Source organism: Schistocerca piceifrons, chromosome 1 (genome assembly GCF_021461385.2).
Source record: "Schistocerca piceifrons isolate TAMUIC-IGC-003096 chromosome 1, iqSchPice1.1, whole genome shotgun sequence".
Classification (NCBI taxonomy): domain Eukaryota; kingdom Metazoa; phylum Arthropoda; class Insecta; order Orthoptera; family Acrididae; genus Schistocerca; species Schistocerca piceifrons.
Window position 1 is genome coordinate 649106835 of NC_060138.1, and position 13185 is coordinate 649120019.

Sequence of the window (13185 nt, forward strand, 5' to 3'; positions counted from 1 at the left end):
TCTATTACAAGTAACTCCTCTAACTTATCAGCTACTGTCAGTTAACAACTTAATAACGTCCTATATATTTAATAATGTCCTATATTATGGTTCAAATAGCTCTAAGCACTGTGGGACTTAACATCTAAGATCATCATCCCCCTAGACTTAGAACTACTTAAACCTAACTAACCTAAGGACGTCAAACACATTCATGCCCGAGGCAGGATTCAAACCTGCGACCATAGTAGCCACGTGGTTCCGGACTGAAGCGCCTTGAACCGCTCGATCATAGCGACCTGCCCTGTATTGTGTAATGGTTGTACATTGTACGTATGAAATTATGGGAAACAGTTTGATACATATTGTAAATATACAATAAAGTGAAGCATCCTTGCGGTATATTGCATACATTGCTGTGGGGTACAGTGTAGTCTTATTTCTGTGTCCTGTGACGCGCGGTGAAGAGAGGTATTAATGCAGAAAATAAATTTCTTTCATGAGTCCGCCATCATTGTGAATATTTTATGAATAAAACCGTCTAGATCGCTTTGCATGTATTTATTTTTAAAGTAGTTTCCACTATTGCCTCATCTAATCAAAACGTACAACTTGTAAAACAAGTCGGAGCTATTAGGCACAGGTTTTATGGACACTGACACTGAACCTTGCTGTGCAAGCTGTAACTTTTGATCTGATGATGGCAGTAGGCAAAACGGCGTTATAAATAATTGCATATAAGCGGTCTAGACGGTCTTACTCACAGAAAAGTTGCGTACCTGTGCTACGGCGGCCTGGATGCTAATCAGATATTTCTGTCCAGAAGAAGTGACGAGCGATTTTCTGGCTATGGTTTATGAAGCCGCTGTTACAGTTCACGACAGTCGACGACATCGACACGTTGTTGTCTCTAGCGGCCGCGTTTTCTTCGGGACTGAGCTACCCTCGATACATCATTTACACAGTGCCACAAAAGACAATAGTCCCTCTACCACTTTCGAGGCGTCGGGCACCCATAAACTGGCGGCGATGAAATTGGCTAATATCATGCATCTTACCTCGCTACACTCGACTACAAGTTCTGGCGACATTGCAATCACGTGACACACGGAATTGTTCAATTCTCTGTAACGACAGGAGCGCTCTCAATGCGACACAGCAACTGAATGTGATTCAGTTGGTCATAGGTATACATGTAATAGGAAAATAGCTGTTTTGTCTGCCCTCTTATACTTGAGAAGCCAACCTGTCATGCTGCGGCGCCTTTATCAGCAGGCCTCACCATCCCTACATCTTGATACCCTACATTTTTCTTCCCAGATAGTTTCAGCTATCTTCTCCCCTCAAACGACGAAATAAGTTCTGATATGTATTTACGCTCCAACTATAACCTGCCCTACCTCTTCCATTCCCAATGAAGACCCGATCCACTGTTTACCTGCATACCTGAAATACTACTTGCCTTCTACCACCTACGTCGCGTCTCTGAAACCTTTGCAATAGTCATCCTAGATCGTTTCTCCTTTCAGTTTCCTCTTCTGTCTCATCTGTATTGAAATGTACATCCACATGTACACTTTTACACCGAGAGCCACTATACATGATATTCCAAGAGCAATGGTCAGTATTCATGGATAGCCGGCCGCGGTGGCCGAGTGGTTCTAGAAGCTTCAGTCTGGAACCGCGCGACTGCTACGGTCGCAGGTTCGAATCCTGCCTCGGGCATGGATGTGTGTGATGTCCTTAGGTTAGTTAGGTTTAAGCAGTTCTAAGTTCTAGGGCACTGATGACCTCAGATGTTGAGTCCCATAGTGCTTAGAGCCATTTGAACCATTTTGAATATTCATGGATATGTCAGGAACGACCATTCAAAACAGAACAAGTCAAGCAAACATGTGGTCGAAAATGCATGTCTTAAGAGCTGTGATCGCTTCTTCGTCTTCGATACTGCGAAACCAATGTTTTTTACTGCCAGACTTCTGTCTTCGATAATTTGAGAGGGGATAGTACCGACTGAAACTAGAAGATGGTTCAAATGGCTCTAAGCACTACGGGACTTAAAATCTGAGGGAATCAGTCCCCTAGTCTTCAACCTAACTAACCTGAGGACATCACACGTATCCATGCACGAGACAGGGTTCGAACCTGCGACCGTAGCAGCCGTGTGGTCCCGGACTGAAGCACCTAGGACCGCTGGGCCACAGTGGCCGTCAAACAAGAAGAAATTTCCAGTAAATATGGATTCTAAGTGAATACCTGAAGAGGTTCATCTTCGCTGCTGTGAAACACGTCCGTTCTACTATGTGCACTTAGCTTTTAACGTATGCACTGTAGAGCCCGTGTTTACTACACATTTTTGCTTCGAGTGGTCGTCGCTGTCATATCCCCGAATACTGACCATTCCTCCTCGGACACTCTGCATAATTTGTTGCTGAGAGTATTTCATGTACGTCAAGTACCATTGCCGTTTTCGCCTTTTCCCGTTTCCCAGCAAATGGCACCAGCAGGCTGCAGCACAGTTTTCCGTACAGGTGTGGAAGACCGTACACAACAACTCATCAGGCTGAAATCATTATTTTTATTGCTTTCACCGCTTTTCATGTTTTATAATTGTTTCACTCAGAGGCTGAAGATGCTCTGCTAACCTACGTCGCACCGCCCCTCCCTGCTGGAGTACGTGAGTGACGGACAGGTAACCAGAGAGATGTTGCTGTTCCGGCAGGCATCCGGCGCGAGCTGGTGCGCGAGCGCGCGCAGCTGCAGGAGTCGCTGTCGCCGCTGGACGCGTTCTCGCGCAGCGTGTCGGGCCGCGTCGACGGCGCCAGGGCGGCCGCCCAGGACGCCGCCAGGGTGGTCGCCGAGGCCGACTACTGGCGCTGGCTCGTCGGCCTGGGTGCGTCGCGGCTGCAGCAAGCGCCGCCTGCGCCGCCCGCCACTGCCCGTTTCCCTCAGCTCTGCATCGCCAGTAAACTCTGTGACCTCCCTGACTGATCCGAGCTTTCCCCTGTACCTTAATTTCCTCGATACAGGATGCTAAAAACAACACAAGCCTCCAGTACATCCTTGACAGTACAGGAGGTTTCAAGAAAATTCATCCGACTTCATCACACTATGACTTCTACACTAATGAATTATAACTTATCCATTGGACTACAATTTTTTTATTTTCTAAATTACCATCCTACTTTGTATGTATATATTGTGTTGTATGCTAAACGGGGACGTAGAAACGATGGAGAGGCTCCGTCCCACCCACAGCCGCAGTGGTCCACAACCCCAGGACGACTACCGCAGTCCACTTCACCCCTCCGCCGCCCCACACCAAACCCAGGGTTATTGTGCGGTTCGGCCCCCGGTGGACCCCCCCCCCCCCCCCCCCCCCTCCCAGGGAACGTCTCACACCAGACGAGTGTAACGCCTATGTTTGCGTGCCAGAGTAATGGTGGTGTACGCGTACGTGGAGAACTTGTTTGCGCAGCAATCGCCGACATAGTGTAACTGAGAAGGAATAAGGGGAACCAGCCCGCATTCGCCGAGGCAGATGGAAAACCGCCTAAAAGCCATCCACAGACTGGCCGGTTCACCGGACCTCGACACAAATCCGCCTGGCGGATTCGTGCCGGGGACCAGGCGCCCCTTCCCGCCCGGAAAGCCGTGCGTTAGACCGCACGGCCAACCAGGCGGGCCACCATCCTATTTTACATAGGTATATCTGTTACAAGTATCTACACACATAATTAGTGTACGAGGGTTGGAACTTTAATAGTGGCTACTATTTATTTACAGCTCGTACAAAATAGATATCTGTTTCAGAGTTTTACTGACCTTCAAAGTAGTCACCAGCATTGTGTACAACCCGTTGCCAGCGATGTGGAAGTCGCTGGATACTCGTAGCAGTGCCAGTTGTGTTGACAGTTCGAGCGGCGCTGGCTATTGCCAGGCGAATCTGCAGAACTTCTGAAGCGAATGCCGTGAAGTGTTTCCTTCAGTTTAGATATCGACTTGAAGTCACGAGGGCTTGAGTCAGGGGAGTGCAGTCGTGGGGCTGCAAAGTGCTATACCACCCACTGCACTCCCCTGACTTAAGCCCTCGTGAATTCAACTCGATTTCTAAACTGAAGGAAAAACTTCACGGCATTCGCTTCAGAACTGCTACAAATTCATCGGGCAATAGCCCGCGCCGCTCGAACTGTCAACACAACTGTCACTGGTAAGAATATCCTACAACTTCCACATCGCTGGCAACGGATTATACACAATGCTGGTAGCTACTTTGAAGGTCAGTAAAACTTTGAAACACGTGTCTATTTTCTACGAGCTGTAAATAAATAGTTGCCACTATTAAAGTTCCAACCCTCGTAATTTACTTTTAGTATAGAAGTTTTCATTTATGAGTGGCAATCAGTAAATAATGCAACAAATTTTTTTCTGATAGCACGTTGGTTTTATTGAGGATTCCAATAAATCATATCATTCTCCATTCCGTTCCTGTATAAAATCCTATTTTCAACATAATCTCCGTCCAATGCGACTGCCGCAAGCCACCTTACCCGGAAGGCCTTTACGCCCTCATGGTACCACGCTACTACTCGACTTCGGACCCAACGCCTTGCCGCATCAGTAGCCTCCCCGTCATCCACGTATTGCTTCTCGCAGACTGCACCCGTCATTGGACCAAACAGATGGAACGCGGAAGATGCGAGACACGGGCTGTAGCGTGGATGAGGAAGAACAGCCCAGTGAAGTTTTGTGAGTTCCTCTCGGGTGAGCATACTTGTGTGAGGCCTTGCTTTCTCACGCATAAGGAGAAGTTCGTTCCCATTTTTGTGGCGACGAACATGCTGAAGTTGTTTCTTCAGTTCCGTGAAGATAACGCAATCTTGTGAGACTGTCCACACGTTCCAAATCTGGAAGTGCCACAGCTGTCTGCGGCCAGCCAGCACGCCGGATATCAGACAGATTTGCGCGACGTTGTAGCGATGATGAGAGACGCCTCCCCAACGACTCCCCGTGCTTTTGTTGACTGCTAGGTCTCCTCAGACATTCTGCAAGCGCCTACGAATATCTGCGAATCTCTGGTTTTCCACCAAAAGAAACTCGGTGACAGTATTCTGCTCAGAATGCACCTCAGTGACATACGCCATTTCGAAGGCAACGTTTAGCGCCGCCACCTATCGGAACTTCATGATTTTAGAGGGGTTGAAGCAGGAATATGCCACGGTGTCCCACAGCAAATTCTGAATTTTTTCAGCCGAAAGTGGTCGAGAAATATGTGTTGCATTACTTAATTAACGCCACTCGTACCTTTCATAAAGGTTCAGTGGTCCCTCCACTGACTCACAGCAAACATCCAGATCATAGCCAGACTCGTCTCGTACTTTTCCGAGCATGTCTGGAGTTAGCGCTGCTGCTATTCGCCCTTGTAGTTCACTCAGAGTTGTTGGAAGGAGGGGCACGTAACCGGAGTCTTTCACACACCCACATAAAAAAGACATAAATGCCCACCGCGGGGATGCGGACATTGGAGGTCGATGACACAATGTGAGATCCATACTACCTCACAGCCTTTCCATCCTTTAGGGTGCACATCGCTAAGAAATGCTCTCAAATGGAGGTGGCAGCGCGGGAGTGCTCCGTCCTGTAGAAAACTGAAATTTTCTGCTTGTTCTCACACATGTGGAAGAAACCACGTCCTCAATATGCTCTTTACATGATTTATATAAGCGTCTTTGCGCAAAAAAGAACGTGTCGCAAAGGTTTTCCTCGGTAAACTGCGCAAAATACATTATGCTTTCCAGAGTTTCTTTCGCGTCCGACTACGGTATGAAAAAAATGTTCCCCATATTCATACATTCTGATGGTTTACTTTTCCATTTAAGAGGAAGTTTCGTCTCAAGCCCCCAATCAATTCTCAGAACTGTGTCTGTTGTTGTTTATCACCGTCGTGAAAGGCGGAGCAGTTTCAGGTTGCATGGTCTAACACAAACATCGTCGAAAAACGTCAGACAGACTCCTGAGGAACGGATAACTCTCGGATAGTACGGATCACCTGAAAAAGTCTATTGTATCCGCTCTACGTCTTGAACGAACATACCGAGGCAAATTTTGAATTTTCCTTTCAAAAACAATCAATGTCTTTAACGTTAAATAAGAATTTTTGTATCCAAGATCACGAGCTGCAATATTTTTATTTCCTCAATGACCGGTTTCGACAGTGTTTGTCATCTTCGGATCTACAATATGCCAGTAAAAACATTACTAAGGCGATATCCGGCACTGTACAACCGATATATAAGTGGAAAACATAACAAACAGATCAAAATTTGCTTTTAAATACCTTCTGGAAAGAATATAACTGCGCATGAATCGCATAACCATAAAGAGAGCACACTCCATTTATAACACAAAAGCGCCATATTGGCTTGTCAAACACATAAGACAGAGTAAATAAAAACTCAGTGTGCCCTGGAGTGGAGAAGAGTTCGTTCGTGGAACCGTTATAGCAATGGCCCATCTGGAAAGACTGAACGCGAGTGCAACAAAAGCGTCGGTAGCGGTTACGTTGCGCTCTTGGTTAACAGGTGGTATAAGTGACCCATTACATTGATTATTAAATATTATTTGAAATACAACATTGTACTCTCTAGAAACATTGACGTAGGACTGGTTATTATGTGATGGAAAAAGTATCTGTCGGTCTATGGAAAAACAACCATAAGCATTTACATAATATCCCAACATAAACTGTAGGGTCAACTGAATCACCGATACAGTTATATCGCTCACTACTACATTTATAATTTATCTACACATGCACATGAATATCTTGTTGAAGGTAACAATACACACAAACCTAGTTCGTACACTTACAGGCTCATTCACAAATCTATACCAATGACGGTTTCATGCAGACGTTCTAAACGTAAGTCAGTAACAGCCTTACAGGCCAGCCTACCTTAGGATTACAGCTCCAACATTCAAATATTTTTGGAAAATTAATATTGAATGTAAAAATTATATATATATATATATATATATATATATATATATATATATATATATATATACAGGACTATTACAAATGACCAAATGACTGAAGCGATTTCATAAATTCACTGTAGCTCCATTCATTGACATACGGTCACGACACACTACAGATACGTAGAAAAACTCATAAAGTTTTGTTCGGCTGAAGCCACACTTCAGGTTTCTGCTCGAGAGCGCAGTGAGACAAAATGGCGACATGAGCCGAGAAAGCGTATGTCGTGCTTGAAATGCACTCACATCAGTCAGTCATAACAGTCCAACGACACTTCAGGACGAAGTTCAACAAAGATCCACCAACTGCTAACTCCATTCGGCGATGGTATGCGCAGTTTAAAGCTTCTGGATGCCTCTGTAAGGGGAAATCAACGGGTCGGCCTGCAGTGAGCGAAGGAACGGTTGAACGCGTGCGGGCAAGTTTCACGCGTAGTCTGAGGAAGTCGACGAATAAAGCAAGCAGGCAGCTAAACGTACCACAGCCGACGGTTTGGAAAACCTTACGGAAAAGGCTAAAGCAGAAGTCTTACCGTTTACAATTGCTGACCCCCGATGACAAAGTCAAACGCTTTGAATTTTCGGCGTGGTTGCAACAGCTCATGGAAGAGGATGCGTTCAGTGCAAAACTTGTTTTCGGTGATGAAGCAACATTTTTTCTTAATGGTGAAGTGAACAGACACAATGTGCGAATCTGGGCGGTAGAGAATCCTCACGCATTCGTGCAGCAAATTCGCAATTCACCAAAAGTTAACGTGTTTTGTGCAATCTCACGGTTTAAAGTTTACGGCCCCTTTTTCTTCTGCGAAAAAAACGTTACAGGACACGTGTATCTGGACATGCCGGAAAATTGGCTCATGCCACAACTGAAGACCGACAGCGCCGACTTCATCTTTCAACAGGATGGTGCTCCACCGCACTTCCATCATAATGTTCGGCATTTCTTAAACAGGAGATTGGAAAACCGATGGATCGGTCGTGGTGGAGATCATGATCAGCAATTCATGTCATGGCCTCCACGCTCTCCCGACTTAACCCCATGCGATTTCTTTCTGTGGGGTTATGTGAAAGATGCAGTGTTTAAACCTCCTCTACCAAGAAACGTGCCAGAACTGCGAGCTCGCATCAACGATGCTTTCGAACTCATTGATGGGGACATGCTGCGCCGAGTGTGGGAGGAACTTGATTATCGGCTTGATGTCTGCCGAATCACTAAAGGGGCACATATCGAACATTTGTGAATGCCTAAAAAAACTTTTTGAGTTTTTGTATGTGTGTGCAAAGCATTGTGAAAATATCTCAAATAATAAAGTTATTGTAAATCTGTGAAATCGCTTCAATCGTTTGTAATAACCCTGTATATATATGCTCCAAAAGTGTGAGATGCTAGCATGAAGCACCGATGGTTAGGACACAACAGATATGAGATGACTCTTATTGTGACATATGACCTATCAAATGTAACAAGAACATACTTAACAAGCAGTATAAAAGGTAGGCAGGACATTTTCATACTTCAATTTTATAGGAATTGTACAACTTCAGTTATTTAAGACTATCAGGTGCAGGGCAGCAGCGTTAGATTATCAAAGGAAGCAACGTCCAGATGGATTTATTAACAAAACTGCGTATACGAGTGTGACCCTCTGAATTAATACAGGACCTAGGTAGTGATAACGTGGTTGTACTCTCTTGGAAATCCCTGTCAGTGTAGTACGTATTAATATGCAACAGTAAACAGCAACAATAAAAAGGAAAATGCATCTTAGTTGCTAATGTATTAGAGTACATCGTTAAGTGCCCAATGGGCAAATCTCAACAAAAACCCACAACAGAGAAATGCATCCATAATCATTTATCTACCATTGAGTAATAAGGTGCTAAAACACATGAGAAGAGTAATATGTGCTACACGATAAGACGCTTCGATAGAGACTACAACGCCATTCAGAAAACGTTATACTAGCAGTGCAGTATAGGAAACTAACACTATCTTTTTCCACTAACATAAATAAATAAATAAAAGGGCATAACAGCCATAACACTATTTGTGAATAGCCTTATCACATAGTATAAAAGACTTGTGCGTGGGGGGAGAGGGCGTTTACAGGCCCAGCTGTGTAAGGTACTGTACAAGCATTGGTTTTTGCCATTTGAGTACTGTAATGTGAGCATAGGTTGTCACACAATGCATTAAAATTTTTTGTAAAGAAAAATGTTTTAATTTTTAAAAACTTCTTTTAAACGTTAAGTCAGATTCTGCTATACATCATTAGCACAGGTGACAATTTCTTAGTATGACCTACCTAAAAATAAGTTAACTGTGTACTAAATGAGTACATCATATTGGTCATAGTCATGAAAACTGTGTGCATATCGAAACATATATACTTTCTGATGAACACGTAACATCAGTCATTTATATGAAAAGCAAATAGGCATACAGTGGCCATATACGGGGTATTCAAAAAGTCTCTCCGCAGTGCCGTATAATTGTTAGCCGGGCGTGCCGTATGATTGTTCGCCTGCCTGGCTTACTTCCCTTCAAGTGGATATTCTGTACTCATTCATAGGAGAACTTGTATTAAGTGAAATACTGAATGGTTATTTTCAACAAGATGGTGCAACCGCGCATACAGCTCGCGTTTCAATGTCACTGCTTTCTGATGTTTTTGGTGATCGCATAATTTTACAGGGACTTTGGCCTTCACGATCGCCTGACCTAACGCCACCTGACTTTTGCCTCTGGGGTGCAGCGTAAGCAATTGTCTATAAAAACCGTCCAAAATCCACCGATGAACTGAAAACTGCAATATCCACTTTCACTGCTTCTGTTACAGACGAAATGTTACAGCTTGTGTTTGGAAACATGATTAGACGAATTGAATTGTGTATTCAACAACGCGAGGGGGGGGGGGGGGAGGGGTACTTTCAACATTTAATGTGAAAATGTGTAAGTAAAAATGAATATTCAATAAATTAACAACATGTATTTCACTGAGTTTCATTGCAGTATGTTCACTGCGGCATACGGTCTGCGCGGCTAACAATCATATGGCACTGCGGAGAGACTTTTTGAACACACCATATAACAGTGTGCATGACAAGAAACTGGATATTGAAACTGTACCAAAAATACTATGTACAGAGTGAATCTTCAAGTAGCACAGACACATGAGGAGATGGTTGAGTACTGGGACGGCCCTTAGTTACATGTAATTTTTTGAAAGGTACAGTATTGCTTCACCACCGCCCACTTTTGTTCAAACTGACGAAAAAAAGTCTTTGAAATACCCATCTCAACCTAACGAAGCCTAGGTGAGCCTCAAACGCCTTGAAGTTGGAACATAGCATCCACAAGAAACATTTCTGTTAAAACGCGATGTATTCTTTCTTATGTCCACTGCATGCTTGTCTTCCGTGAGAATAATGTATGTGACACATTTAAGATAGTCCAAAGATTGCTTAAAATCATTTTCACTCACATTACTGAAAAGATCATTCGAGGAATTAAAAAAAACAAAACAGGAAAAGTTTGACAAATATCAAGTTTATTTTCAATAATACACACGTTTTCAGTTTGAAAAGATTCTTTATTTAAAATAATCATTTTACAACATTCATTTCTGTATAACCGAAAGGTAATTTGATTGAATGAGTACTGAATATTATTTATTCCTAAGAGAAGGATTAGTAGCAATAATTTTAAGGTCTCCTGCTACAATCTGTTAAACAAATTGTTTCTCATTTCAGTCTTTTGTGAGAACGTTATTACAGTCCTGAACGACTTTGACGCCTTTTGCTGCAATATCACTCACAGCAACCATCTCCCCAACTTTTTGAATTGTACTTTTGTAACGGGAGTCATCTTTCCAACAGGCAAAACAAAAGGTTGAAAGTCAATATTCGTAAAAGAAGAAAGATAATTTTTTGTATAATGTGTCTTTTCATTTGTTTTTGTCTTCTTCCTCTTCTTCATCTTTTCTTTTTAATTCCGAGGCAGCTTGAGCTATATTTGCCTTGGCCATTGTTGGAACATTCTCGTCAGAAGCCATAGTTTCTGGAGATAAGTACCAGAGGTCACCTGAATATTTTTTTTTTGCAGCAGCCTTACTGATTTACTGGATGAATAACCTGATAATTTATCAATTGACTCATAAATAGGAACTAAAGGTAAGGTGCCTTAATTGCTTCTGTTGACAGAAAACAGGCTCAGACGTACACGCGTGCAAGAAAAATACCAGATAAGTGAAAATGATCTTGAAATCCGTGTAATCCGAATGTGTATATGGCCTTTGCCATCCACATAGAAGTACTTACAGCTCTTGGTACGCGAAACGATATCACATTTTTTGGAATGCCGGCAGAAAGTTAATCGTTAATTCAGCAATTCACGATGTTCATCTCCTCGTTGTTTCTGCGTAGAAATTTGGTTTTCAAGAAACTGAGAATAATAGTTCATAAATCATCAGATACATTACTGCTACCGATTAAGTAAGCGTTCTTGTCGCGTTTGTACCAAGTTACTGTAAATTCTTGAAAAGTTCCATGTCAGAGGTGCCCCATCAATGAGTCGAAACAGGTCCTCAACACCAATTCAAAAATGAGCTGACGGAAAAGGACGTATAACAGGTTACAACTGAACAATTTTTCTAGATTTGTGCAACTACCATTTATTCGACCTGCATTGCTTGCTTTCGTATAGCAGCAAAGTGCCTGAATTTTGTCAACTATACCACACTTCTCTGATGACTGGTGAACCGTCATGAGTTGATATTCAGATGATGTAGGATTTACTAATTCTGCCAGCAACTTTGCACCCCAGAGCAACACAAAAAACAACATACTAGACGATCGCACCCAACTATCGCCATGAAACACGCTGACAGTACCGAAGTACTTCCTCCGTTTGATTTTAAGTGTTCGCCTCTAGGCTGCAGCATTCTCTAAATCAGCAAAAGTAATAGGGCAATTTTATCTTCGCTTGGCTACTACAGCCGTCTGTACCTACACTACTAATGTTCTGCTCTTAATCATATTATGATTTTTATTATATATACAATATTAGGATTATAGTATTAAAACAGCGCTATTAAAATAAGTATCTGTAACAATAAGACTTTATTTAATAATAGTAATAATAATGAGAAACTGCAAAACAAAATTAAAACAGCTAAAATTCAAAGCTTCATGGATGTTGGATGTAGTCTTATAATTTTCCGATTGAGCAAGAATCTTGCACGTGCCTTATATTGGAACAAAACAGGGGGTGGGAGATAAGCTGAAAAAGAAGGGCCACGATAGTGTATACAGTGTTGACCATTCTCAATGTGGGACAACTTTAGACTCAACACATGAACAACAGGAACTTCCTAAAGGTGCATCCGGTGCAGTAGAGATTTTTCCTTGTTGGAGGCACTGGACTGGGCTGCACTCAGCCTCGTGATGCCAACTGAGGAGCTGCCTGATTGAGAGGCAGCGGCTCCGAGGTGGGAACGTCGACAAGGGAGGGGGGTACGGGGTGCTTACCAAATGCCCTCCACACCGCATTTGATGGCCAAACACATTTAACGAGGTTGTGAGTTTTAGTCGACAGGTGACGCAAGTGTTAAGGACGTAGCCTTCAAATTTTATTTTATTCTTTATAGGTATTTTTTGCCTACTGATACTTATAAAAAGGCTGCTCGTCTTTAAAACATTAATATTCAAATTATAAAATACGATTTAAATGAGTATAATTCAATGCTTTTCAAACTAGCTGTTCAAATGGCGCCATTAGCCCATGCGGGGCTCTGCAAATTAACAAGTGTTGTGTGTAAGGAGAGGCCCGCCGGACGGGTTCTGTGTGCGTTTTCTTGGATGGGATTACTGCCTCTGTCGAACGTGATGGGAGGCTACTGAGTAACAAAAGTCTATTTTTAACATGGTGTGTCCGCCAGTGCCAGGGGAGTGTCGTGACCCACTCCGACAAGTTATCGGTAACAGGCCGTTCAGAACTGTAAAGAACTGAGACCTGCAGGAGTCCCAAATTCTGAGAGACGCTGGGAAAGGGTCAGTTAAAGGTTAGATCTGGGAGATGGAACGTGGAGAGGCCACCCTGCAACTTTGTACGTGGGGGCGTGGCACAACCAGCAATCAGGTTGGTGCTAAGCTAAATGAGGCTGTTAG

At 43.2% G+C, this 13185-nt stretch overlaps 1 protein-coding gene across 1 annotated transcript in view; it reads left to right on the forward strand.

Moving 5' to 3' along the window:
• Nucleotides 1-13185, forward strand: part of LOC124760798 — a 138455-nt gene that overhangs the window by 75619 nt on the left and 49651 nt on the right. The window contains exon 7 of the mRNA XM_047249108.1: nucleotides 2702-2872. Within this exon, the coding sequence (XP_047105064.1) occupies nucleotides 2702-2872 (171 nt within the window). The remainder of the gene's footprint in view (nucleotides 1-2701; nucleotides 2873-13185) is intronic.